The sequence below is a fragment of the Gallus gallus genome, chromosome 25, assembly GCF_016699485.2.
Source record: "Gallus gallus isolate bGalGal1 chromosome 25, bGalGal1.mat.broiler.GRCg7b, whole genome shotgun sequence".
In the NCBI taxonomy this organism is placed as follows: domain Eukaryota; kingdom Metazoa; phylum Chordata; class Aves; order Galliformes; family Phasianidae; genus Gallus; species Gallus gallus.
The window spans coordinates 363,955-390,722 of NC_052556.1; the positions used below are offsets into that span (position 1 = coordinate 363,955).

The 26,768-nt window shown below is 57.3% G+C and overlaps 2 protein-coding genes across 3 annotated transcripts; one reads left to right on the forward strand and one right to left on the reverse strand.

Annotated features, from left to right (window-relative positions):
• MEX3A (mex-3 RNA binding family member A) lies at nucleotides 1–21,596 on the forward strand. Its single transcript, XM_015298339.4, has 2 exons — nucleotides 1–485; nucleotides 11,843–21,596. Exons 1-2 carry the CDS (start codon nucleotides 8–10, stop codon nucleotides 12,946–12,948), a joined length of 1,584 nt encoding a protein of 527 aa, XP_015153825.3. The 5' UTR covers nucleotides 1–7; the 3' UTR covers nucleotides 12,949–21,596.
• Nucleotides 21,552–26,592, reverse strand: RAB2B (RAB2B, member RAS oncogene family). 2 transcript variants are annotated; one of them, XR_006932116.1, is made up of 6 exons: nucleotides 26,540–26,592; nucleotides 25,254–25,449; nucleotides 24,982–25,175; nucleotides 24,701–24,781; nucleotides 22,205–23,623; nucleotides 21,552–22,092 (listed from the first exon to the last, which is right to left on the reverse strand). XR_006932116.1 is itself a non-coding variant. In XM_015298341.4 (5 exons), the coding sequence occupies exons 1-5, from the start codon at nucleotides 26,577–26,579 to the stop codon at nucleotides 23,487–23,489; spliced, it is 648 nt and encodes a 215-aa protein (XP_015153827.3). In that variant the 5' UTR covers nucleotides 26,580–26,592; the 3' UTR covers nucleotides 21,552–23,486. The 2 variants fall into 2 exon arrangements, 1 of the variants encoding a protein (XP_015153827.3); XM_015298341.4 differs by having other exon boundaries at nucleotides 21,552–23,623.
• Between the last annotated feature and the right edge of the window lie 176 nt (nucleotides 26,593–26,768).

The following is a 26,768-nucleotide window of genomic DNA, read 5'->3' on the forward strand; positions in this document are numbered from 1 at the left end:
GTGAGCCATGCCGAGCCTGCTCGTCCCAGGGATAATGGAAAGGAACGGCGGCTTCGGCGATTTAGGCTGTTTCGGTGGGAGCGGCAAAGACAGAGCTCTGCTGGAGGATGACCGGGCGCTGCAGCTCGCCCTGGACCAGCTCTGCCTGCTGGGGCTCGGAGAGCCTTCCTCCTCCTCCTCCTCCTCCGCCGCGGTGTTGGTGGAGGACAGCAACAACAACAACAATAACCCTCCGCCGCCTCCTCCGCCGCAGCAGCCGCCGCCGCCGAACCCACCGCCGCCGCCGCAGCCGCAGCCGCCGCCGCCGCCGCCTCCGCCTCCCCCGGCCCCGAAGGGTCCGTCCGCCGCGGGCGGAGGGGCGGCGGAGCCCAAGTTGTGCGCGCTGTACAAAGAGGCCGAGCTGCGGCTGAAGAGCAGCTCCAACACCACCGAGTGCGTGCCCGTGCCGAGCTCCGAGCACGTGGCCGAGATCGTGGGGCGCCAAGGTGAGCGGCGCGCGTGGGGTCGCGCGTGGGGGGCGGCGGAGGGGGGGGGGGGCGAGGGGGGCGGGGGGGGTTCTTTTGTGGATCGGAGCTGCCGCCCGGCCCGCGCCGCTCGCAGCGTCGTTCGGGGCGCGGGGGGAGGGGGTCGCGCGTGGGTGGGTGTGCGTGGGGGTCGCGAGTGGGTGTGCGTGTGTGCGGGGTCCCTCCGGCTCGCGGCGCTCGGGACGGCCCCGCGCCGCTCCGCCCGGCCGAGTGCGACGTGGGTGTGGGGGGTGTGGGGGGTCGCGCGTGGGGTGGGAGCGACGGGTGGGTGCGGGGGTCTCTTTGTCGAACGCTCCGAACTGCCCCGCGCCGCCGCTCCGCTCGCATTGTTCGGACCCCCAAAGGGGGTACGGCGCCGGGGCGCGGTTCGGTGTGGGGATCGCGCGTGGATGGGTCGCGGGTGGGGTGGGGGTCGCCGGTGGGCGCAGGGCGTCGCGGGTGGGTGCGGGGGTCCCTTTGTCGAAGGGGTGCTCGGAACTTCCTCGCGCCGCCACTCCCCCTCGCATTGTTCGGGCCTTCAAAGGGGGCACGAGGGGGGTCGTGCGTGGGGTGGGGGGGTCACGGGCGCGGTGGGAGCCCAGGTGTGGGCGGGGGTCGCGGGTGGGTGCGGGGGTCCCTTTGTCGGGGGGTGCTCGGAACTTCCCCGCGCCGCCACCCCCATCGCATTGTTTCTCTGCCGGGGAAGGGGGTACGGGAGGGGGGAGGGGGGGCGCCGATCCCGGACTTTCATTGTGGGGTCGTGCGGGGGGGGGTCTGTGGGGTCTCTATGGATCAGCATCCATAGGAATGTCTGCGTGGGTCCGTCCGCCGGGCTTCCCCAACCCCCACCCCCCACGCCCCCCGGCCCCGCTTTATGCCCCCCACCCCCCTCCCACCCCCCACCGCCCCCCACCCTTAAAGACCCGCAGAGCGCCGCGGTGGGGGCAGTGGGGACGGCGGCTGCCGAACCCCCCCGGAACCGCGACGGAGCGGGGGAGAAAAATCCCCTTTGTGTCGGGAGCGGCGTGGAAGGGAGGGGGTGTGGTTGGGGCTCCGGATCGCGGATCGGATCCGCGCGAGTGGAACTCAGCGCTGCGCAGCGCGTGGGTCCCCATCCCCGCGTGGGTCCCCGTCCCGCGTGGGTGACAGCACCGCTTTGTTCTCATCGCGGCTCCGCGCGGAGCGAGGTGGGATGGAGGAGGGCTTTAAAACATTATATATATATATCTGTAGTGAGAGAGGGAGACGCGCGCACCACACCCACCCCTCGGTCACCCCACGCCCACCCCCCACCCCTCCACGCGTGGGGTCCGCGGGAGGCTCAGGGCTGGGGGGGGGGGGGTTGGGGGATGCACATGCACACTTTGTGGGGTTTGTGGAGGGGGAAAAATGGAGCGGGGGGAGGAGGGGGGGATGGATGGGTGAGAGGAAAGTCAGAGCGCGGTGGGTGCGGAGTGTGGCTCCTGGGATGGGGACCGGGGGGTTTGGGGGGTTTGGGGGGGCTGTGGGGTGGGGGAGGCCGCTGTCACTGGGGAATACGCAGAGGGTGGGGGACGGAGACGGCTGTGCATTGCTGCGCTCAGAACAGTGGGGCTGGGAGGCTTTTAGGGCACGGGGGGGTGGGGGGCTGTGGGGTTCGGTTCGTCCCCCACCCTGAGAGCTGGGGCAGCGCTCAGCACCGCGGGGGGGGCACCGTGCGGGGGTTCCCTTTGTTTGGGAAAGTTCAGAAGGAGAGGAGGGGCCATGGGGGTGGGAGGGGGATGCTGGTTGGGGGTTCCGACTCATTGCCCCCCCCCGTAGGGTCCCACTGCCGCCCCACGCTGGGGGCTGCGTTCGGGGTCAGCCTGCGGTGCGTGGAGCCCGGGGTTCCTTCCACCATCTTTTGTGTGCGTGAGGGTTTTCCCACATCTGGGAAGCGTTAAGGGCCGGGTCAGGCCGTGCCCCACACCAGGGGATGCATCCCACGCTGCCGCAGAGCCCCTGGCAGAGTGGGGGAGATCGCCGCACCCCACGGACCCCCCCACTGCGATCCGGTGACGGGCAGCGCGTGGTTGGGGGGTACGGATTCCTCACCTCGTTCACACCTTGGGAAAGGGGGGAGAAGTGCCATGGAAATGAAAGTTGGGTGAAGGTTTGGAGCGGTGGCACAGCGGAGTTTTCTTCGCGCTTTCGGCGCTTCGTGGTCCGACGGAGCGCTCCGGTCCTTCCTGGTGGGCCGGTGTGGTTCCCACCTCTGGAAGTGGGAAGTGGGGGAGAGCTCTGGGCCTGGGCATGGGGACCCTCCCGTGTGCCCCCACGCAGCGCGGTGCCACCAACAGGAGATGCCCTTGGAGGTGCTGGAGGGCTCTGTGGGCACCGGGCCACAGCTCTGCTCCGCATATTTGGGTCAGCGCGGCTGTAGAGTGTGGTCGGTGGGGAGGTTTGGTTGTGGGGGGCTCTGTTTTGTCTTGGAGGCACTGCGGGAGCTCAGCTTGAGCTCCGTGCCTTCGGTTTGGGTTGGCCAGAGACTGCGTTGAGCGTAGGCCGCGTTGGCTGTCGACCACACACCGCATCGGCCTCGGAGCACGCTGCCCAAAGACCACATCGACCGCAGGCCGCATTGGGCATCGACCGCGTTCACCACGGACCACTTTCACTGGAGACCGCCTTCACCGTGGACTGTGTTGACCGTAGACCGTGTTGGCTGTAGACCATATTGACCATAGGCCGCATTGACTGTACATTGTCACATTGACCATCGATGGTCATAGCCATAAACTGCGTTGGCTGTAGGCCGCACTGACTGTAGGCCGTGGCTGACGGTCGACACTGTTGACCGTAGGTTACGTTGACCGTAGAGTGCGTTAAACATAAACTGCTTTGGCTGTAGACCACGTTGACAGTAGGCCATATCTGACTGTAGGCCGTGTTGACCATAGACTGCGTTGGCCACAGACTTCGTCGACTGTGTTGGTTTGTAGACCACATCGCCAGCAGTGCTCGTGGGAGTGTGCGGCAGCGCTGGGACGGGCGCTGATGTCAGGCGGTGCTGGGCTTCTTCCAGCCTCGGTGGTTCTATGGTTCCCAGTGGTGCTGGGTGCTGTGGGGTCTGCAGTGGGACAGCGTGGAGCCCTGACCTGGGGGGGTTCGGGGGATTCGGTGAGAGGCACCGGGAGCTGCTCCGCCGTGGTGCTGCTGCCAGAGCCGGGGGCTGCAGGGAGGGAATGAGGAGGGGGCAGTCGGAGCAGCACCGCTGGGTGATGTGTGACCTCTTCTCTCTGCTCCGGCCAAGGTGAGCGGTGGCTGAAGGGAACGTTACCTCTACGTGTGCCCTTTTCTTCCTTGGATGTTGGCTGCGGGTGGCTGCGCGGTCTTGGAGGCGATGTGGGCTCCGGAGCCCGCAGGGCGCTCCGTGGTTCAGTCCCTTCCGGCTCTGTGTTGGGCACCGACCCCTCCCCGGCACCGCTCCCGGAGCTGAGCAGTGGGTTTGCCAAAGTGCAGTGCCGAAGCACCTGAGTGCCTCGCAGGCGCTTTGGGATGAGGTTCCGGGGCAGAAGAGGTGGTGAGACCCTCCTCTGCACCCCGAGGGTGTGGTTGTGCCGGCGGTGCTGGGAGGGGTGACAGCAGCGTCACGCGGCGGAGGTCCCCAAAGCATGGAGGTGCAGGTGGGCGCGAGGACGGCTCTGCTCTCACTTTGCTGACGGGCCGCGCTCCGCTCCCTCTGACCCACGGAGGCCGTGGGGCTCCGTGGGGAGGGCTGTGCTGTGGGCTCCTTTGTGCGTGGGGAGAGGGCAGCGGCCCCTTCGGCTTTCTGCTGCTGGGAGCGCGGCGGGGCCCGCAGAGCCTTCCCATCCCACCGGGCGGTGTTGCTGCTGTCACCGGCGGCCGCGTCCATTGTCACCCGGAGCCGGAGCCGCCCTTCGGTGGAGCATCTCCCGGCCCATTGTCAGTGGGAAGGAGCTCCGCAATGGGAGCGTCGCTCCTTCTTGGCAAGGTGAAGCCCAGCGGAGGCCCCGCTGACCCCCGTGGAGGGGCTCTTTGTGTCCCCCCAACCGCCTGCGGACGGTCCCGGGGAACGCCGGGGGGGTCCGAGCGCAGCTCCCACCCCCGTGGGGATGGGCGGAGGGGACGGAGGGCGTTCAGAGGGGCGCATCGCAGCGGGCGCGCGGTGGGGCCGATGGCCGTCGCCGACACTCGCTGCGCTCCGGCGGTTGGGGGTGGGGTGAGCGGAACCGCGCTCGGTGTCGGAGCGCCGTTGGGGAGCGGTGCTTTGGATCCGTCCGAATTTCCACCGGGGAAAAGTGCGGCGCCGCGGGAGAGACTTCGCGCCGCTCCGACCGGAGGTGGGAGGAGAAAATGGGGCTGGGAGGGAAACAAAGGGAACGCTGCAGGGAGACGGCGCGGAGCGGAGCCGGGCTCGGGATGCCGGAGCCCAAATGTAGGGCAGTGGGGGAACGCGCCCCCCGCCCCCACCCCCGCCCCCTCCGCCGCCTTTGTCTGGCGGTGCCCCCCCGCCCCCCTCCCAGCCCCACTCGTGTGCGGCGGTCGCATCGCATCGCACGGCATCGCACGGGGCCGTGGGCACACCCACCCGGTGCGGGGCGATGCGGGGCGATGCGGTGGGACCCTCACGTCCCCCCTCCCCCCCGGCACAAACAAGGCGCCGATTGTCTGCGGGGCCGCGTCCTGTCGGGTTCTGCGTTGTGGGGTTGGTTTTTTTTCCTTTGCTTTCTCGTTTTTAACACAACTTTCATCCAACTCGCAGCGCCGCCGCACCGCAGTCAGCGCTCCCTCATTTTCCTGCCGCGTCGGTTCCTTTCTTTCCTGTTTGTTTTCCCTCTCTTCCTTCCCCCCCCCCCCCCCCCCCCCCCCCCCCCCCCCCCTCCTCGTAAGCACAGCTCATGGCATCATCAGCACCGCGGACCCCCCAGCAGAGGGGTATCTATCGGTGGTCGGCGGTGGCCTCACCCCACACATCTCCATCGGGGTCTTTGTGTCCTTCGATGGGGAAGCGCACCCACCTCGCTGGGGACGTGGGATGGCAGTTTGTGCTGTGGCCTTCTTTCATTTCACGACGTAACAGCAAAAAGGAGTGAATCCTGATGTGCTCACGGCTCTTTTTTACCGCCCGGCGACGTCAGAGGGCCGCCTGCGGGGTCCTACGGGCGGAGCGGTGGGAAGGAGCCCCATGGAAATGAGAACCCCCAATCTTTTGTCTGTACGGATGGTTTTCTGTCCCACAAAAGGCAGAAATCCACCGTCGTGGAGTGATTCGTGTGACAGGAGGAGCAGTGGGTCCGTGGTGGGGGCTGTGGGTGCTGCTCACTGCTGGGACCCACCTGGAGGGGTGCGGACCCTCCAGCAGTGCCCCCCACCTGGGATCTGCCCTTCCGGCCCCACTGAGGGGAAGGGCTCAATGGGTTGGGGCTGAATTGGCACCCAGTAGGAACGTCTGTTGGAACCACTCCGTGGAAGGTCCGTATTTCCCACTGTGCCGTCCTTCTGCTGGCATTGGCATTGCACGTTGCCATTGGCGTTGTGTTCCCATTGGCATTGCACGTTCCCATTGGCATTGCACGTTCCCACTGGCGTTGTGTTCCCGTTGGCATTGCGTGTTCCCATTGGCGTTGTGTTCCCACTGGCGTTGTGTTCCCGTTGGCGTTGCGTGTTCCCATTGGCGTTGTGTTCCCATTGGCGTTGCACGTTCCCATTGGCGTTGCACGTTCCCATTGGCGTTGTGTTCCCATTGGCATTGCACGTTGCCATTGGCGTTGTGTTCCCATTGGCATTGCACGTTCCCATTGGCATTGCACGTTCCCACTGGCGTTGTGTTCCCGTTGGCATTGCGTGTTCCCATTGGCGTTGTGTTCCCACTGGCGTTGTGTTCCCGTTGGCGTTGCGTGTTCCCATTGGCGTTGTGTTCCCATTGGCGTTGCACGTTCCCATTGGCGTTGCACGTTCCCATTGGCGTTGTGTTCCCATTGGCATTGCACGTTGCCATTGGCGTTGTGTTCCCACTGGCGTTGCGTGTTCCCACTGGCGTTGCGTGTTCCCACTGGCGTTGTGTGTTCCCACTGGCGTTGTGTTCCCACTGGCGTTGTGTTCCCATTGGCGTTGCACGTTCCCATTGGCGTTGTGCGTTCCCATTGCACTGGCATTGTGCGTTCCCATTGGTGCTGTGTGTTCCCATTGGCGTTGCACTTTCCCGTTGTTGCTGTGTGTTCCCGTTGGTGCACTCCTGTTGGCGTTGCGTGTTCCCATTGGCGTTGCGTGTTCCCATTGGCGTTGCGTGTTCCCATTGGCGTTGTGTGTTCCCATTGCACTGGCATTGTGTGTTCCCATTGGCGTTGCGTGTTCCCATTGGCGTTGCGTGTTCCCATTGGTGCTGTGTGTTCCCATTGGCGTTGCACTTTCCCGTTGTTGCTGTGTGTTCCCGTTGGTGCACTCCTGTTGGCATTGTGTGTTCCCATCGGTGCATTCCTGTTGGTGTTCCATGTTCCCATTGGCGCTGTGCGGAGCACACATCCGTGGTCAGGATGTGCTCAGAGGCCTTTCCCCACCACCTCGTTGAAGATGAGGTCCCATAGAATCCTGCTGGCGTTGTGGTGCTCTGAGCATGGAAGGGTTTGGGATGAGTCCGTGCAAAGCCAAAGGCGGATGGGGGCGCATCCCACATGCACCGTGCCCTGCGAGGCGGAGAGGGCTCCTTAACCCTTCTCTGTTACCTTCGATGGATTTGTTCACTCCTCATTCAGGGGCAGAATTTTCTTCTGTGTCCCAACTGCCCCATTCCCCCTTTCCCAGTTTACTACGACCTCCACAGCCGGAAGGGAACCATAGGGACCATCGCATCCACCTCCACCTCGGCGATGTCTCCACCAGATTTATCCTCTTCTAGACAGGTTTGGTCATTTCAAGACAAGATTTATCCTTTTCAAGACCAGATTCAGTCATTTCTATACCAGATTTATCTATTTCTTGACCAGACTTAGTCGTTTCTAGTCCAAATTTCTGCATTTCTAGGCCAGATTTCTGCATTTCTAGATGAAATTTCTGCACTTCTTTGTTACCAGTGCTGCTCAGGTACCGGTCCCAGTTGGGTCACCGTGTTCTGGGTTTGCCTCTGCTTCGAGTGTTTGTGGATCTCTATGGGAAGTGAACAAACACATTCACTGGGAGTCCGTTGGCCGAAGTTAAAAAGAAGAAATCGCACAAAACGCCCAACGCTTTGGGATCTGTGCTGACAGCAAAGAGAAGAAAGGAAACACAAGAGAAGGGAAGGGTCCGGCAGTGGAAGCACCGCGAGGAGCAGCAGAGCTCTCCGACAGAGCTGTGGCCGGCAGCAGTCTGCCACGCATCCATCAGCTGTGCCCGTGTGCTGCCCTCCGAGGGGGGAACGCCATGGCAAAGTTCCGCCCCATTGCTGCTCCTGGGGGTCCTCTCCTCCTCTTTGCTTCGTGTTTCTGTGCTGGCACTGAGCGCTGCGGCCCCCGAGCAAAACCGCTCCGTTGTGTTGGTTTCAGCTCCGCACAAAGAAAATGTTTTGTTGGGAGAAAACACACACACAGATGGGGGAGTGGGGAGGTGGGAGGAGGGGGCAGATTTCGTACTGATGGAGCGCCATAAAGGGCCCTCTCCTGCTCTGCTGGGGATGGGGCGGTGCTGGGGGAGGGGGGGCTCAGCCTTTGGGGTTTCATGGTTGGGGCTGCGATGCAGAGCGGGTGGATCAGAGTGGGGTGGGTGGATCAGATCGGGGAGGGTGGATCAGATCGGGGTGGGTGGAAATGAGCGCGGCCCTCTGGAAGTTGGGCTGTGCGCTGCCCGCCCCGTGCTGGGGCTGTGCCGGAGCACCGCACCGCTCCCCATCCCTGGGGGTCATTCTCCTGCATGGCACGGCGCGGGATCCCCATCTGTCTGCCTGCACAAAGCCGCCTTTCCTGTCTGCAGGGCCGCGCAGACCCTCCCTCCTCCTCCTCCTCCTCTCCTCCTTCTCCTCCTCCCCCCCCTACTCCTCACACCACCGCTGCACCACGCGTCCTTTTGTCCGCCGCTCCATTTTCCCTCCCTCCTCTCGCCGCACTCTCTCCCTCTCATTCCCTTTTTGGGGTCTCCCATTGCCCCCCGCTCCCCCCCTCCTCCCCCATTTGCTCCGGCCCTCCTCTTCCCCCATTCCCACCACGTTTCCCCCATCCTTCCCACCGCCTCCGGCTCTGAGTCGCCCTCACTCCTGTGTGTTCCCACCGTTCCCCCCATGTGTCCCCAGCGCGGAGCCCCCATCCTTCGTCACCCCTCTGACCCTCAGTGTCACCTCCATGATTGTTCCCCGTATTGCTGCGCTCAGATCCCTCTTCCTCCCATGCAGGCATTGCCCCACGTCACTGAAAACCCCCATCCAACCCCGACAGTGCGTACCTACAGCCCTTGGAAGAGGGATTCGTGCAAACCCTCTGTCCTGGGGGGAGCACACAGAGGTCACCCCCAGCGCAGTGAGCTCCCCTTCGCTCCCCACACTTCGGTGATACCCCGGGGGGAAATGGTGGCATTTGGTTCATCACCCCCCTACCTGGGGATTGCAGACCCCGAGCCGTTTGTTCCCGTTCTCCCCAGGGGAGCCTTTATGCTGTGAATTTGTTCGGTGTTTGCATCGCACGCTGCGTCACGCCTGGTGTGTGCTGTTCTGTGCTGGAGTTTCCCAAGTCCCAGCAGCACAACGCTGCAGATGAGCACTGGTCCACAGCAGCTGCTGCAAAACTTTCCTGAGGAAAGCAGCGCCGATGGATTTTGGGGTGTGAGCTCAGTGTGGAGCGACGCATCGGCTGAGTGGGGTCGGGGTTGGGTTGGACTTTGGGCTTTGCTCTTTCTCTGCATCACATCCCACATTTCCGACCCCCAGGAGTGTGAGATCAGTGCCCTGGAGATGCGCTGCGTGCAGCAGTGTCACTGCGTTCGGTATTGCAGGTTTTGGCACAGCTCAGGGCCGTCCTCTCCGTTGTGCAGAGCAGGGATGGGAGCTCAGTGCGTGGAAGTAACTCCCAGGACTTAAAACTTGTGCCGGGATTCTGCAGCAGAGCCGGGATTTGCGCCTTCCCCACCTGTGCCAAAGCCCTCTGACAAAAAGGCATTTCGGAGCCGTCGTCGCGATGCCCTCCTGCAATCAATGCGGTGGTGCCTATGGCCCGTGGGGCTGTGCACCATGCGGCTGTAGCTCTCGGTTGTACCATGTGTGGGGGACGATTCCTGCCAGCTGTAGGGGCGCGGGGGTTCTGGTTTGATCCCCAAAGGGTTTCCTTTCGGTCGTGATAACCGATGGGATGGTTGTGTTCCCACACAATGGCACAAATGGCACCCCAGGAGATGAGCGCTGGGCAAACTGATGAGCTGAGCGGCAGCCCTGGATGCCCGCTGGGGAGAGGCGGTGTTGTTAATTGGGGTCTGGGTGATGTTGGGGTCTGTGTGATGACACCGCAGCCCACCGGCCGAGGAATCCAACTTTCTTGGTTGTAGAAGCATTGTTGGTGGATCTTTTGTGGTAGAAGTGTGGTGGTAACGCGGTGTCGGGTGGGTGGAGGAGAGAAGAGATGGGCTTCTTTTGGGGAGGAAATGACCAGAAAATCGTTCAGGTTGGAGAAGATACCCATGATCATCGAGTCCAACCCAACCCATCCCCACTGTGCCCCCAGCTCAAAAAGCAGTCGAATCATTCAGGTCGGACAAAAGCTCTGAGATCTTAAAGTCCAACCCAACCCATTCCTACCGTGCCCATAACCCAAAGAGTCATCAAATCATTCAGGTTGGGGAGGAGCTCCGAGATCTCCAGGCCCAACCCCAGACCATCCCCAGCACTCACAGGATCACAGGATAGTTACGGTGGAGAAGACGCCCAACATCATCTGCTCCAACCGTCCAACTGCCCCCCGGGGTCACCCCCCACCCCACGTCCCTCCGTGCTACGTTTGCCCTTTCCTTGAACCCCTCAGGGTCAGTGAACCCACACTCCTCTGCAGCCGTTCGAATGCCTCACCGCTCTGATAGTCGCTCAGGAAGTGGTAGATGTGTAGGAATGGGCAGTTTTGTAGGGACTGGTAGTCGTGTAGGGACTGGTAGTCGTGTAGGGACTGGTAGTTGTGTAGGGACTGGTAGTCATATAGGGACTGTTAGTCATATAGGGACTGGTAGTCATGTAGGGACTGGTAGTTGTGTAGGGACTGGTAGTCATATAGGGACTGTTAGTCATATAGGGACTGGTAGTCGTGTAGGGACTGCTAGTCGTGTAGGGACTGGTAGTCGTGTAGGGACTGGTAGTCATATAGGGACTGGTAGTCGTGTAGGGACTGGTAGTTGTGTAGGGACTGGTAGTCGTGTAGGGACTGGTCATCACTTTGAAACCAGTAGTTAGGTAGAAACCAGTAGTGGCGTAGGAACCAGTAGTCGTGTGGGAATAGATGGTTGTGTGGGAACGAGTCGTTGTGTAGGGACTGGTAGTCACTCGTGTAGGAACTGGTAGTCGTATAGGAAGCGGTAGTTGTGTAGGGACCAATAGTCACAGAGGGACTGGTAGTCACTCAGGAACCCGTAGTTGTGTAGGAACCCATAGCTGTGTAGGAACCCGTAGTTGTGTAGGAACCCATAGCTGTGTAGGAACTGGTAGTCGTGTAGGAACCAGTAGCCACATTGCTGCCTCTAAGCTCCTCAGAGAAAGCACCAAAGCACATTGCACAGCCCTGTTTGGAGGAGCAGAAGGACATTTTCAGGGCTGTCAGGAGCGGAGGGAGTAGTGCTGGTGGGCTCCAGGGGGTCAGCATTGGTGTCACAAGTGGACAACATGGTGAGCAGCCTTGGGGAAGGGCCTGGGCTGCTCTGGTGGGGAGGGCTACGGCCATCCGTGCTCAATGCCCCAAAATGGGGGACATCCTCCACCCCCAGGTCTGGTGGGAGGGGAGAGATTGAGCAGTGGGGTTTGATGGGAGAGGACACGGTGAGCAGTGGGGTTTCATGTGGTTTGGTGGGAGGGGACACGGTGAGCAGTGGGGTTTCGTGTGGTTTGGTGGGAGGGGACACGGTGAGCAGTGGGGTTTCATGTGATTTGGTGGGAGGGGACACCTTGTGTTTTGAGGGGCAGCGCTCAAAATGGCAGCGCCTTCTGGGGGCTGTGGGGATGGTGATGGGAAAACCTTCCCCTGGCATTTGGTTTCGTGTTTTGCTGCTGGGCAGTCGCCCATTGGCGTTAGGGGGACTGACACCTCTCTGCCACGCTCCGTGCCCCTCAGCCGCAGCTGTTTGGCACAGATTTCCAGCGGTGAAGGGCTGGCGTTGGGGCGGCCTTCCTGACCCTCCTTCTCTCTGTTCCTCTCTCCTCCAAGGCTGCAAGATCAAAGCTCTGCGGGCCAAGACCAACACGTACATCAAGACGCCGGTGCGGGGCGAGGAGCCGGTCTTCATGGTGACGGGGCGGCGCGAGGACGTGGCCATGGCGCGGCGGGAGATCATCTCGGCAGCCGAGCACTTCTCCATGATCCGCGCGTCGCGCAATAAGGCCGGCACCACGTTCGGCAGCGCGCCCACCTTGCCGGGCCAGGTCACCATCCGGGTGCGCGTCCCCTACCGCGTGGTGGGGTTGGTGGTGGGCCCGAAAGGAGCCACCATCAAGAGGATCCAACAGCAAACCAACACCTACATCATCACGCCCAGCCGGGACCGGGACCCCGTCTTCGAGATCACCGGCGCGCCGGGCAACGTGGAACGCGCGCGGGAGGAGATCGAGACCCACATCGCGGTGAGGACGGGGAAGATCTTGGAGTACAACAACGAGAACGATTTCCTGTCCAGCAGCCCCGACTCCAGCATGGAGAACCGCTACTCGGAGGCCTGGCGGGTGCACACGCCGGCGCCGGGCTGCAAGCCGCTCTCCACCTTCCGGCAGAACAGCCTGGGCTGCATCGGGGACTGCTCGGTGGACCCGGTCTACGAGACGCCGCGGCTGAACGACCAAAACGACTTCAATTACGGTTACCTCTTCCCCAACTACGGCGTCAACAAGCAAGATCTGTACTATGGGGTGCCGGAGTCGGGCGCCCCGATGTGGGCCGGGCAGGAGAACACCAACCCGGTCTCGGTGCTCTTCTCGAAGCAGCAGCGCTCCAGCAGCACCGGTGCCATCCACCCCAATTCCCACCGCTCGCCGTCCTCTTCCATCCAGGAGCCCAACCTCTCCGCCCTCCCCCGGCGATCCCAGGGGGAGCCGCTCCAGGGCTTCTCCAAACTGGGGAGCACCGCCGCTGCCCGGACGTCCGTCTCCAGCAGCCGCGAGTGCATGGTGTGCTTCGAGAGCGAAGTGACGGCGGCGCTGGTGCCGTGCGGCCATAACCTCTTCTGCATGGAGTGCGCCGTGAGGATCTGCGAGAGGACTGACCCGGAGTGCCCGGTGTGCCACGCTGCAGCCACTCAGGCCATTAGAATATTTTCCTAAAGAGACAGAGCCAGGATGGGGGGTGGGGTGGGAGCGTGGGGAGGGGTTGTGGGGGGGGGGGGCCAGGAGAGAGAAGCGATGGTAATAATAATAATAATTAATAATAATAATAACGAGACCTGAAGAACAAACGAAGGAAAGGATAAATTAATTTAAAGGAGAAGAAGTAAGGAAAAAAAAAAAAAAAGAAAATTATTTTACAAGCGATGTATGTTATTTTTTACAAAAAAAAAACTAAAGAAAAAAGAGAAGTGAATGACACAGTGGAAGCAAATAGCAAAGCCAGAAATCTGGGAGGGCAGAGGATGCTCCACCTGCGGTGTCTTCTCTGAGGACAAAAGCTCGGAACGCACACTCACATCTCGGAAGCGAAGCGCATTTCGGTCAGTCCCGTGGGGGTGGGACTGGGACTCGTCAGCGTTGGCCATGGGACGATGGAGGACATGGGGGGCTCCCACCAACCCTTCCCCTCCGCTCATCAGCTGGGGCCGAAGCCCACACTGTCCTCCCTGTGCCGCCCCCAGAGGGACTCGGCTCAATAGGGAGCTGAGAGAAAGAGAGAGAAAAAGAGGGAGGAAAACGGCCGTCGGGGATTGGAAGAGAAAAAGGAAAAAACAAAACAAAACAGTAATATTAAAAAAAAAAAAAAAAAAAGAAAAAAAAAAGAAACCACCGACCTCTGGGAACCTGTTTGAACGAGGGCACAACTGTATTACCTCAAAGATTTAAACAAAAAACACAAAACCACAGCAGCTAAAGAGAACTTTGATTGTTTTCCATTTTTTGGTTGTCGGTTTTTTTTTTTGGTTGGTTTTTTTTTTTTTTTTTTGGTTGGTTTTTCTTTTAGTTTGTCGTTTTTTTCTTAAAAAAAAAGAAAAAAGAAAAAGGCAAAAAAAAAAAAAAAAAGACAATAATACTAAAAAAGAGTGAGAACAACGCCACGCCGTGATAGTGAAGAAGGGTTGGAAGGAGCTCTTGGGGCACCGTTGGGCCGATCCGCGTCTTCTGTTCCTCTGAGCCACCGCGGAGCGCGGCCACGTTGCTCCTCTTCCTCCTCCACGCAGGGATGGATCCGTCCGACGGAGCCGGAGTTGCTCACAGGGTATTTCCATACACGGTGCTTTCCTTTCCCTTTCCCTGTGCCGGAACTGAAGAGAGTCGATGGCGCGGGAGAGCGGCGCATCCCGACGGTGAAGCAAAAAACGCAGCAACCGAATGCAAAACCCGGGTTTTACAGAGATATAATTTTGTTGTCGTCGTTTTTAAGCCGGACCAAAAGTTTCGTTACCCGACACCGAGTTGGGGGGAATAAAAAGAAGAAAAACAAAAACAAAAACAAAAGTATTTCTTTATGGACCGAAACCTCTTCAGCTGTCCGTTGTGTGGATCTTCCTGAGGTTGGCCGCTTTTATATATTCTATTTTTTTCAAACGAAACAGAAAAAAAAAAAAAAAAAGAAAGAAAGAAAAAAAAAAACCAAGAACAAAAACACAAAAAGAATTGCCTTGTTGAACATCCTTTGGTCATTTCAAGACTGCTGGTTCCGTTTGCTCCGATCCTTTGGTTGACCGTTGGGAAGTGGGGGAGGATGGGCGTCCGTGGGCGTCCGTTCCGGTTTGGTGCCCATTGATGGATGGTTGGCAGCGTTGGGTTGGTTCGGCTGCTCTCCGGACACCAAAACGCCGCAGTGGTAAAGATGTGTGTTGGATTGACCCAGCAAACACCCGAACCCTCACCACCAACGCCCGTGTATATGTACATATAGGCACTTCGCTCAGCGAGCACCTGTATGTATGTATATATCAGTGGTATCTCTCGTTTTCTCCCACCCCGTTTCCTGCCCCTCGCAGATCCCAGACCCCGATTTAGAGCTGAACCAACAAGTTGCACAACTTGGCTGAGACAGTTCTACAGCAAAAAAAAAAAAAAAAAAAAAAAAAAATCACTGTCATCGAAATCGCCTGCGATTCTTTTCTTTCCCTTGGGTTTCAGGAGACTTTCATTCCATCATAACGACGTTCCTGGGAACATCCCCTCTTCTGCTCAGTTTCGCCCTCCGGATGTGGGTGGATGGGCGTCAAGCGGTGTACCTCCACCATTTGGCATCAGTGGTAAAATTATGACCGTAGGTGGTGAGAGGTGGACGGAGGGGTGGGCGCTGTTCCTGGGTTCTGCAATGGATGCTGATGTTTTGGGAAAAAAAAAAAAAAAAAAAAAAAAGAAATGCTGTGCTGAAGGGACGCTGTCAGGTCGGATGTGTGCTCGCCTCCTCCCCAGAGCTTTCAGAACCCTTTGGTTCCCATCGTGCTGCGCTGTGTGTCCAGAGCAGTTCGGGATGTGAACATGTGCTGGGGTGGGCACAGCCATGTCCTTCCTAAACCTGGTTCTTGTTCCAAGTCTGGCTTTGGTTTGGTCCCCACAGGGGCGTTTTGGACAGTTGGGGACATTACGGTGCTCTGAGCCCTCTGTGCCACCACCTGCACTGCATCTGTATCCCTGGGTTGCATTGGAGCCCCATGGTTGCATTGGAGCCCAATGGTTGCGTCAGAGCCCCAATGGTTGTGTCAGATCTCCATGGTTGCATTGAAGTCTAATGGTTTGTTGGAGCCCCATGGTTGCATTGGAGCCCCAGTGGTTGTGTTGCAGCCCCGGTGATTGCATTGGAGCCCCATGGTTGCAATGGAGTCCCAATGGTTGCATCGGAGCTGTCATGGTTGCATCAGAGCCCCATGGTTGCATTGAACTCTCATGGTTCTTTGGAGCCTCAATTGTTGCATTGGAGCCCCAATGATTGCGTTGGAGCCCCAGTTGATGTGTTGGAGCCTGATGATTGCGTTGGAGCCCCAGTGGTTTCATCAGAGCTCCGTAGATGCGTTGAAGTCTCATGGTTCGTTGGAGCCCCAATGGTTGCGTTGGAGCCCCAATTGTTGCCTTGGAGCCAATGGTGTGTTGGAGCCCCAATTGATTTGTTGGAGCCTGATGATTGCGTTGGAGCCCCAGTGGTTTCATCAGAGCTCCGTAGATGCGTTGAAGTTTTATGGTTCGTTGGAGCCCCAATGGTTGCGTTGGAGCCCCAATTGTTGCCTTGGAGCCAATGGTTCGTTGGAGCCGCATGGTTGCCGTGGAACTCCAATGGTTGTGTTGAAGCCCAGTGGTTGTGTTGGAGTCCAGTGGTTGCATTCGAGCCCCAGTGGTTGTGCTGGAGCCCAAGAGTACATTGAAGCCCAATGGTTGCATAGAAGCCCAGTGGTTGCATTGGAGCTGCACGTTCTGCCACGTTCTCCTGCTGATGGGAATAGAGTGGTTGGGTTGTGGGGCTCCAACCACCGTTCTGGGGGGCGTTTGGATGTGTTCACTTTGGTACCGGCGGGGCTGGAGCAGGAAATGTGATGGCTTAAGTGCTTCCCCGGCTGAGCACCCGGAGGCCGCGTTGTTAGTTGAGTGACTATAGTCGTTCTTGGCTGAGTGAAGTCTGTTCGTGGTAATGTGAGCAAGTTTTTGGTCAATGTCTTTCTTTGATGCCAGGTTGTGAAGAGGTGGGTGGGAGCGGGGAGGGGGGAAGGAGAGATCTGGGGGCGGGGGGAACCCGTGCTAGCACTGACCCTGGGGAATGGGGAGGGGGGGAGGCGAGGGGCTCCTTGGCTGCTCCTTTTATCTCTCCCCGTCCCCTAGCAAGCAGAAACGATGTAAAAGCCTCCTGCATGCTGGAAAAAAAAAAAACAGTAGAGAAAATGGAAAAAAAAAAAAAAAAAAAGAAAGAAAAAAAAAGGAAAAAAAAAAAGAAACGACCTTTCTTAAAAAAATAATAATAATAATAATTAAAATTTAAGAATAAAATAAAATACGTAAAGGAATGACGACCCAAACAAACATCCGCGCTTGCTGGTGGGAACCAGGGGCTCCGTCTGTCCCGGGGGGTTCCTGCTCGAATCTCCGAGTTGGCCTTGAATAAAACCTTCAGTTCCAATAACCTTTATATATATATATATATGCATATCTATATACATATACATATATATCGAAAGAAAGCTTGATGTAGCAGTTCTAGTTTGAAATGAATAGAAGTCGTTGGGCCCCCAGTTTTGTGTTGGGTTCTCCTGCCCCCCCCCTGCCCCCCACCCCCTCCCTCTTTTCGATGTAGCAGCTGTGCAAGAAAGGAATCCAGGCGCTGTAGTGCACCGCAATACCTCTGGCCCCGGGGGGGGAGGGGACACCCCAATTGCAGGGGCTTCGACAACAAAATTTTCCTACTTTTTTTTTTTTTTTGTCTCTTTTTTTTTTTAAATATATGTATATATATAATTAAAAAAAAAAACTAAAAAAAAAAAACTAAAAAAAAAAAAAAAAAAAAAGAAGAAGAAAAAAATGCCCATGACCTTAATGAAGCATCTGCTCTGAGTTGGATCTTCGCGGAGAGGTGAGGCGGTGGCTCGCTGGGCTCTGTTCACCAGCAATAACGTCCCGATGAGCTCAGCCCTCCGTGGCCCCGTCCCGGAGGGGCGCTGGGGGTCCCGGTGGCAATGGGCGCTGCGGGGGTGGGGGGGCTCATCCTGCCCGCAGTGATCCGGGCGACAGGAATGGGCAGAGAGGGCTCAGATGGCGACGAAGGGATACGGAGGGCCCCGCGCCATCACATCGTCCCCATCCATGTGAACCGTAGAGTAGTGCGTGTCAATGCATAGCAAAAAGAGAGAGAGAACCAAAATTGGATTTATACGTGATGAGGAGATCCGGTAGGAAGATCTCACCCCCACTCCCAGACGTATTTTTCAGCTGGAGGGGGGAATCTGTGATTTTTTTTCTCTTTTCTTCCTTTCTGAACAAAGAAATCTCCGTACGTCCAAAGGCTCAGACTGTTATATCCATGGACCGGAACGCTCCGCCGCCGCTTCGGTGTCCGAAAGGGTTTATTTTGGTGTTTTTTAAAGAGAGAGAGAGAGAGGAGGGAAAAAAATTAAAAAAAAAAATAATAATAAGATGAAGATTTTAAAAATTAGAACATTTCTTTATAATTTAATATTCTATTTTAATAAAGGCATTTATTACGTGTAAATGTAGCAAGGAACTGGGCTCATAAAAATACTTTTTATTAGGTAATTTATTATGAGAAAAGAAAAAAAAAAAAGGATATTTTATTTTATGATAAAGTGATCCTTAAAAGTTTAGAAGGTTTAGAATATATGTAGGTTAAAAAAAAAAAAAAATACGTTTGTATCCAGAGTATCGCTTACAAAGTGTTTTTAATATATGTTTCCTTTTCGTTGTGTGCGTGTGTGTGTCGCGGTGATGGTGACGGTGCAGACAGAGCCCTTTCCAGGAGTCATCGACACCCATGGATGTGTCGGAGGGATCCAAAAGAAAGAAGTGAAAAAGGTCATTCCCAACCGCAGGAGCGAAAGCGCCGTTTTGGGGAGAAAAAGGGTTGTTTTTTGTTTTTCACCGCCCCCACTGCGACTTCGGCCCCGCGGCCGCTTCTGCTCTTTGCCTTTCAGAGAAGGATAGGATACGAAAAGGTGATTGCTTTCCGTTTGTTTTGAACCAAAAAAAAAAAAAAAAAGAAAAAAGGAAAAAAAAAAAAAGAAAAAAGAAAGAAAAAAAGGAAAAAAAAAAGAGGAGGAAAAAAAAGAAAGAAGTTTTGAGTTGATGGGTATTAAAAAAAAATTAAAATAATAATAAGAAGAATAATAATAAACGCTCAAATTTATTTCATATAATCCTAGAGTAAAAAGTGAAATGAAATTAACTAGTTGAAATAGTAGCTGTTATCCATATTGTTTAATCTATAGTAGATCCGAGCGGTCCCGGACAGAGCAGAATGTAACAGACCCCACTGATGAGATCGCGTCGCGCTGCCCCGGGAGCTCCGTCCTTTTTGCTTTCTTTGGGGGTTTTTTTGGTACTGTTTTTCGGAGCTCATTGAGGGACGCGGAGTGTAACGCTGACCGCGGCCGTCACCTCCCCACAAACCCTGAGGTTATTCTTATAGAGGGGGAAAGAAAATATTAATAATTAATAATGGGATCTAGTCGTATGTATTTTTTTAATAAGATGCGTTTTGCATTGATGGCGGTCTTCTTTTTGTTGTTTTTGTTGTTTTGTTTTTTTAAGAAAGAAATAGGAGGGTTTGGCTTGTTGCTGAGCAGAAATGAGAAGGTTTGAGGCCGTACTTTGTTGCCTTATCCCCATCTCCAGCCCTGAGCTTGGAGCGTGGCGGCGGAGCTTTTGTTGGAACGTGCATGGGAATTCCATCACCATTCCATCCATGCGCTCCACGGTGCCGCCGGGTCCCCCCGCGGTGTTGGGAATCATTTGGGTTGGATGAAACTCTGAGATCATCCATTCCAACCCCAACTCATCGCCACCGTGCCCATCATTAAGGTTGGAGGAGTCCAGTAGGGTCTTCACGTCTAACCCAAGCCATCGCCACCTCTGCACCCACCCATGGGATCACAGCACTGTTGAGGGCAATCTTAGAGGTCTCCAAACCTTAATGATTCCAGGACTTACTGACTTAATGACTCGTAGGGACCCTAGGAGTCACGGTGGCCGTGGCATGGGGTCAGACTGGATGAGCTTGGAAGTCTTTTCCAGCAAATCCAACTGTCCGCCTACCGCCAGTATCACCCACTGCACCGTGTCCGGTTGGAAGGGACTGACCGGAAGGCTCCGTCCAATGGCAAGGACCACTGGGCGCAGTTGGTCCCCTCGGAGTTGAGTCATAGAATCCTTTGGGTTGGAAGGGACTTTTAGAGGTCATCCCATCCAACTCACAGAGTTGAATGGGGGCCATGCGTCAGCACCCCACCCTGTGCTTGGGGGTGAGCTAGGGCGAGTTTGTTCCCTTGGCTTTTCGATTTTGGATTTATGGCATTGGTGGGGTCACTGTCGTGGGGAAGGACCTCCGAACCCTCTTGGTGTGTGTCTTTGGGGCTGTGTTCCGCCGCACTGCGCTCTGTGTAACGCCGCACCCATGCCTGCTGTCATCCCATAGTTATGGGGGAGCACACCCGGTGTCATCCCACGGTTTGGGGGGAGCACACCCTGTGTCATCCCATGGATTGAGGGGAGCACACCCTGTGTCATCCCGTGGTTTGGGGGGAGCACACCCCGAGTCATCCCGTGGTTCGGGGGGTCACACCGGCCCGGTGCTCACCTCTTGCCCCAATCCATTGTGTCACGGCGCGGCGGGCGCTGTCCCCCATTTCAGGAGGTTCCCTCCCTCTCTCCCCCGGGGGTCCCAAAGCTTTCCCCAACCGCTGCCATCGTCGAGGGGGGGGAGGGGATGGACGGACGGACGGACGGACGGGGCGGCCGCTCCCAGCACTCAGCAAAGCCATGCAGTAGGGTTAGGGCAGGAAGCGAAGGCACTTCTCCTTCGGTTTCTGCAGATAGCACTGTGAATCGGACACCCCTCGCTGCGCCCGCCCTGCCAGCCCCCCCCCCCCCGGGGCAGCGAGCGGCCTGTTTCCTCTTTTCCTTTTCATTTTACCTCATTTTGGGTTTTTGTTTTGTTTTGTTTTGTTTTGTTTTGGGGGGTTGGGGGGCGGGGTTCGATACTTGAAGAAAAGTCAGTGCTTGACATTGGGCAGCGGTACGCCGGGCCGGAGGGCGGATGCACTTTATGGGTATTTGGGTATAATTGGGGGGGGTCGCATCCTTCAGCAGCCGCAGTGCACATGGAAGTCACCCCCAGGAGAGTGACACTGATGGGAAATCTGGACTCATCCCGTTGGATCGGGGGGAAGAAAGGAAATCATTCCAGTGGTGGCACCGGGTCTTCGGGCAGCTGATGGCAGAATGCAGCCCACTCCTGTGGCAGTGCTTCTGGGCCACCGACCTGTGTCACCTCCTGTGCCACCTTCCTTCTGTATCACCCCCGTGCCACGTTCCTTTTATGTCACCTCCTGTCTGCCTTCCTTCCACGTCATCTTCTGTGCCACCTCCCTTCCATGCCACCCCCTGCTGCCCTCCTTCCATGTCACAGCGGTTCTGTGCCACAGTGCTTAGGAGCAGGCAGAGCGAGGTGGACGGCTGAGATTGCAGTTCTTGGCCATGGGACCACCAGCACTCCTTTTTCCTCTTTCCTTATGAACTCTGCTCAAGAGTCATTTAAAAAGGGGGATAATGAACCCAAAAACCCAACCACGGAAGGGTCAGAGCCCACCCCGTGGCGCTGTGCATCCGCTCTCTGGTGGCTTCGCGCGCCCTCCTGCCCCACGGTGCTGCCCCTCCATTTACAACCCATTCCTCGCTACCTTAGGTTGCGTTTTCCTTATTTTATTTCATTTTATTTTTTAATTACCATTTCTTTTAACGTCATAGGAAGCCTGTAGTCGGGATTGTTACTATTGGAAACTGATCGCGCGCTCCATCCAGGTATTCCCATCTCTCTGGCGTTAAGCAAACAAATAAGGGCCCGAGAGAGGTATAACCGAAGGTAGAAGTAGAGGTAGGCTCGTTGTCTGAGTTTTGAGGCATATAGTATAAGGGGAGAAGGAAAAAAAAATAATAATAATAATTAAAAAAAAAAATTAAAATAATGATGTTGCACAACTTGTAGAAAACAAAGAAGGGAAAGGGTTAATGTATTAAATGTGCTAAAATTACATTAAGAACTTAATTTTATTAAAGTATTATTACTTAAGAAAGTCGGCGTCTGCTCTCGTCTGTCTGTCTGTTTTTTGGGGGGGGTTCTGGCTGCTTCCTGCCCCGGGGGCCACAGCCGCGCTGCTCTGCTCTTCCTCCCACCCTCCTCCTCCTCATGCCCTGCTCCCGTGTGGGCACAGAGCTGATGTGGTGCTCAAACGAGGACCGTAATGACCAGAACGAGCCTCCAGAACCCATGACCAGCAGGAGGAACCTCCAGGACCATAACGACCAGCAGGAGGGTCCATAACAGTAACAACCAGGACCGTAACGACCGGCGGGTGTCTCCATAGCCATAACGACCGGGACCATAACGGCTGGCAGGAGTTGCCGGGACCATAATGACCAGCAGGAGTCACCAGGACTGTAACAGCTAGGAGTCTCCAGAACCACAATGAGCAGGACTGTAATGACCAGCAGGAGTCACCAGGACTGTAATGACCTGAAGGGATGTCCGGGACCATAATGACCAGCAGGAGTCACCAGGATTGTAATGACCTGAAGGGATGTCCAGGACGATAATGACCAGCAGGAGTCACCAGGATTGTAATGACCTGTAGGGATGTCTGGGACCATAATGACCAGCAGGAGTCACCAGGATTGTAATGACCTGTAGGGATGTCTGGGACCATAATGACCAGCAGGAACCTTCAGGATTGTAACGACCAGCAGGATCCCCCAAGACCATGACGACCTGAAAGAGCCTCCAGGGCCATAATGACCAGGACCGTAATGACCAGCAGGAGCTTCCAGGACCGGACTGACCAGGACCGTAACGACCAGCAGGAGTGAGTCTCCAGGACCATAACGACCAGCAAGAACCCCCATGCCGACTTCACGCTGGGCTTTGTCCCTCATTCCCACTTCACCCATGAGCCGTGTCCCCAGGTGACACCCAACCCGCGGGGGTGAGGACAGAGGGACCTCCCAACCCCCCCCACCCACACCCCACGATGGAGATGTGCTCCCGGGGACCCTCCTGCCCCCCTGCAGCCCCCCTGGTGGGGATGATACCCAGCAGGCGGTGCGGCTCTTCCCCTTGTAGGGACTGCTGGAACTGCTACGACTGTGGCCGAAGGATGGGGGACATGGGGGGTGACATGGGGGGTGACATGGGGGCCCAAACCCAGCAGGAGGGTGTAGGTCCTACATAAACACAGGGATAACATAGGGATGTTTCCCCCTTTCCTTTTGTGTAGGTCCTACATAAATGCAGGGATGAGGAGGAGATGCTTTTCTGTTCTCTTTCGTGTAGGCCCTACATAATTACGGATAAAAAATAGGGATGCTTTTCCCTTCCCTTGCTGTAGGTCCTACATAAACACAGGGACAGACCAGGGATACTTCTCCCCTCCTTTTGTGTAGGTCCTACATAAATACGAGTACAGAATAGGGATGCTTCTCCCTTCCCTTGCTGTAGGTCCTACATAAACACAGGGACAGACCAGGGATACTTCTCCCCTCCTTTTGTGTAGGTCCTACATAAATACGAGTACAGAATAGGGATGCTTCTCCCTTCCCTTGCTGTAGGTCCTACATAAACACAGGGACAGACCAGGGATACTTCTCCCCTCCTTTTGTGTAGGTCCTACATAAATACGAGTACAGAATAGGGATGTTTTTCCCTTCCCTTGCTGTAGGTCCTACATAAACACAGGGACAGACCAGGGATACTTCTCCCCTCCTTTTGTGTAGGCCCTACATAAATACAGATACAAAATAGGGATGCTTCTCCCTTCCCTTGCTGTAGGTCCTACATAAACAGGGGGACAGACCAGGGATGCTCCCCCCTTCCTTTGCTGTAGGTCCTACATAAGCACGGGGAGGAAGGCAGCACACAGCAGTGTCTCTCAGCGGTGTTGGTGAGGAAGGCGCTGCCTCCGAGCAGAGGCTCAGATGCTCTGACAGCACTGTGCCTGGCGGCCGTCCTGCGTGGGCAGCACCCGGATGGGCTCCACGGCACTGCTGGGGCCGAACTGCGCCTCGGGCTGCGCCGCGATCTGCCGCTGTGCCGCGCTGCGATAGATCTCTGCCGGCAAAGGGAGGGGGGAACAGCAGCACTTCTTAATCGTGTGATTCCCAGCGAGGGGTCTGCCCACCCCACAGCACAACTTGGGGCTGGGGTTGGGGTTAGAGTTAGGTTTGGGTAGGGGTTGGGGTTATGATTTGGTTTGGGGTTGGGTTACGGTAGGGTAGGGATTGGGGTTAGGGTTGGGTTTGGAGTTAGGTTAGGATAGGGGTTGGGGTCAGGGTTGGGTTTGGGGTTAGGTTAGGGTAGGGGTTGGGGTTGGGATTAGGTTAGGGTTGGGTTTAAGAGTTGGGGGGGGTGGGGTTGGGTGAGGGTTGGGTTTAGGATTGGGTTTGGGGTTAGACGTAGGTTAGAGTAGGGGTTGGGTTAGGGTTAGAATTAAGTTAGAGAGGGGTTGCATTTAGGGTTGAGTTTGGGGTTAGAGTTAGGTTGGGGTTGACTTTTTAGTTGAGGTTGGGTGTGGGGTTAGAGTTAGGTTAGGGTTAGGAATTGGGATTTGGGTTGGGGTTAGGGTTAGGTTAGGGTAGGGTCTAGGGCTGGGTTTGGGGTTGGGGTTACAATTAGGGTAGGGGTTGGAGTTGGGGTTAGAGTTAGGTTGGGGAGGGTTTTGTGTTAGGGTTGGGTTTGGGGTGAGAGTTAGGGCAGGACAGGAGTTGGAGTGCAGTTAGCGTTATTGTTGGGATTGAGAGGGGGATTAGGTTTAAGATTAGGGCTTGAGTTCAGGTTAGGGTTGGAATTCAGGTTGAGGTTAAGGTTGGGATTAGGGTTAGGGTTATTGTTGGGGTTGAGGTTGGAGTTAAGGTTAGAATTAGAGCTTGAGTTGGGGTTAGGATTGGGATTTGGGGTTGAGATTAGGATTGGGGTTAAGACTGGGGTTAGGATTAGGGTTGGGATTAAGGTTGGGGCTTGGGTTGGATTTTGGTAAGGGTTATTGTTGGGATTAAGATCAAGTTAGGCTCGGCGGGCTGGGAGCACCCACACCTCCCCATGGCAGTGTGCAGGACCCAACCCCACAGCTCACAGAAGGGATTCCAGGGGATCACAACCCCAAACCCACCTCATCCCCCCCGTCCTTACCGGAGAGGATGTTGTGGAACGCCGTCTCCACGTTGGTGGAGTCCAGAGCCGACGTCTCGAGGAAGGAGAGCCCATTCCTCTCTGCAACGACGGGGAGGGCTCATGGGGTGCAACCATGGAATGGCTGAGGTCGGAGGGCACCTTAAAGCCCACCCACCTCCAACCCCCCTCCATGGGCTGGTTGTGCCCCCACAGATTAGGCTGCCCGTGGCCCCATCCAACCCGGCCTCCATGACAGCGCTGCGACGTGTGCTGGGATCAACAGGGGGATGGGGGGATACCTGCAAAGCTCCGGGCCTCGTCGGTGGGCACGGCGCGCAGGTGCCGCAGGTCGCTCTTATTGCCCACCAGCATGATGACGATGTTGGCGTCGGCGTGGTCCTGCAGCTCCGCCAGCCAGCGCTCGGCGTTCTCATACGTCAGATACTTGGCGATGTCGTACACCAGCAGCGCTCCCACCGCCCCGCGGTAGTACCTGGGGGGCAGCGATGGGGCAGAGCGGGGTCAGCCCCCCAGGTTATGGGGTACGGGAGCGGGGCGGGGGGACACTCACGCGGAGGTGATGGCGCGGTACCGCTCCTGCCCGGCCGTGTCCCAGATCTGCGCCTTCACCGTCTTGTTGTCCACCTGGATGCTCCGGGTGGCGAACTCCACCCCGATGGTGCTCTTGCTCTCCAGGTTGAACTCGTTGCGGGTGAAGCGGGACAGCAGGTTGCTCTTCCCCACGCCGGAGTCCCCAATGAGCACCACTGGGGTGTAAGGAGCGCAGCGTCAGTCCCCCCCAAAGCATCGCCATCCGCAGCCCAACTTGAGTGGGGAACCACCAGAACCCAACGCGAATGGGGACCGCCAGCCAGCAGTTATTGGGATCAGCCCAACGAGGGGCTCCGGGTGGGGACCCCATTAACACAGCGGGGGGCTCCAGCCCATCTCCAGCCCCGAGGGCACCCAAATGAGGACCCAAAGAGGGGGGCTCCAGCCCATCTCCAGCCCCGAGGGCACCCAAATGAGGACCCAAAGAGGGGTCCGGATGCATCACCCCGAGCCGGGAAGTGCCGGTGTGGGCCGGGTGAGCGCCTCGTCGGCACCGACCCCATAGAATGTGGCAGAACAGGTTCTGGGACATTGATGGTGTTTCTCCCCTATCAAGTTCGTCGAGTTGGTGACTCACCGGGCTTTGATTTTATTTACTTTTCATTCCCCAACTGCCTGTGTCATTCCTTCTCCAACACCCAGATGGAATCGAGCCGGGGAGGGGGGACGGGACTCACAGGGACTGACCCACAGCCTCGCTCACCACAGTGGGGCCGAGCAGCCCCCCAGCACGGGGACAGCGGGGAAACGGGGCTCAGTGAGCAGCAGAAGGCACTGAAAGCAGTGGGGTGCTCGGGGAGACCCCCAGAACGACCCCGGAGAGGAATTCCCCCGGGTGGGTGTGTGTGGTGGTGGGGCTGCCCGGCCCGGCAGGGGGGGCTGACTCACGGTGGGGAGGGGTCAACCCCCGCTGGTGCTGCTCAGGGGGGGTTTGGTGGCTGCCCCCTGCCCTGGTCCTGCTGCCAGCACCCCCGGTGCTGCCCCCTGGGAAGTCCCATCCCTGTCTCCACGCCCAGTCCCGTTCCTGTGCCCATTCCCATCCCCATCCCCATCTCCATCCCCCATCCAACCACAACCCCATCCCCAACCCAACCCAACCCAACCCCATTCCCAACTCAATCCCATCCCCAATCCCATCCCCAACCCTATCCTCGTGCCCAACTCCAACCCCAATCCCAACCCCATCCCAGTGCCCAAACCCCAACCTCAACCCCTTCCCCAACCCCGCCCCGTCCCCCCACACACCCTTGAAGAGGAAGTCGTACTCCTCATCCTTGCCCCGCATCCTGCACAGTGCCGCGGCCGCACTGAGAACAGTGGGGATTTCCGCCCCGCTCCGCCCCGGGGGAGCAGCCCCGCGCTCCCATTGGTCCCTCAGCCCTCTCTCCTCCGCAGCCATTGGCTGTCGGTGCTGCCCGTCACCGCCCAGGTGCTCACCTGGGGGCAGGTGTGGGGGGAAAGCTGCGGGGTGGGA

Coding starts and splice junctions, on each gene's coding strand:
- MEX3A (XM_015298339.4), top strand. CDS start 8: ATGCCGAGCCTGCTCGTCCCAGGGATAATGGAAAGGAACGGCGGCTTC. Junction 486..11,842: donor CGAGATCGTGGGGCGCCAAG/GTGAGCGGCGCG, acceptor CTCTCCTCCAAG/GCTGCAAGATCAAAGCTCTG.
- RAB2B (XM_015298341.4), bottom strand. CDS start 26,579: ATGCGGGGCAAGGATGAGGAGTACGACTTCCTCTTCAAGG. Junction 25,450..26,539: donor GTACGACTTCCTCTTCAAGG/GTGTGTGGGGGG, acceptor CTTACACCCCAG/TGGTGCTCATTGGGGACTCC. Junction 25,176..25,253: donor TACCGCGCCATCACCTCCGC/GTGAGTGTCCCC, acceptor GCTGCCCCCCAG/GTACTACCGCGGGGCGGTGG.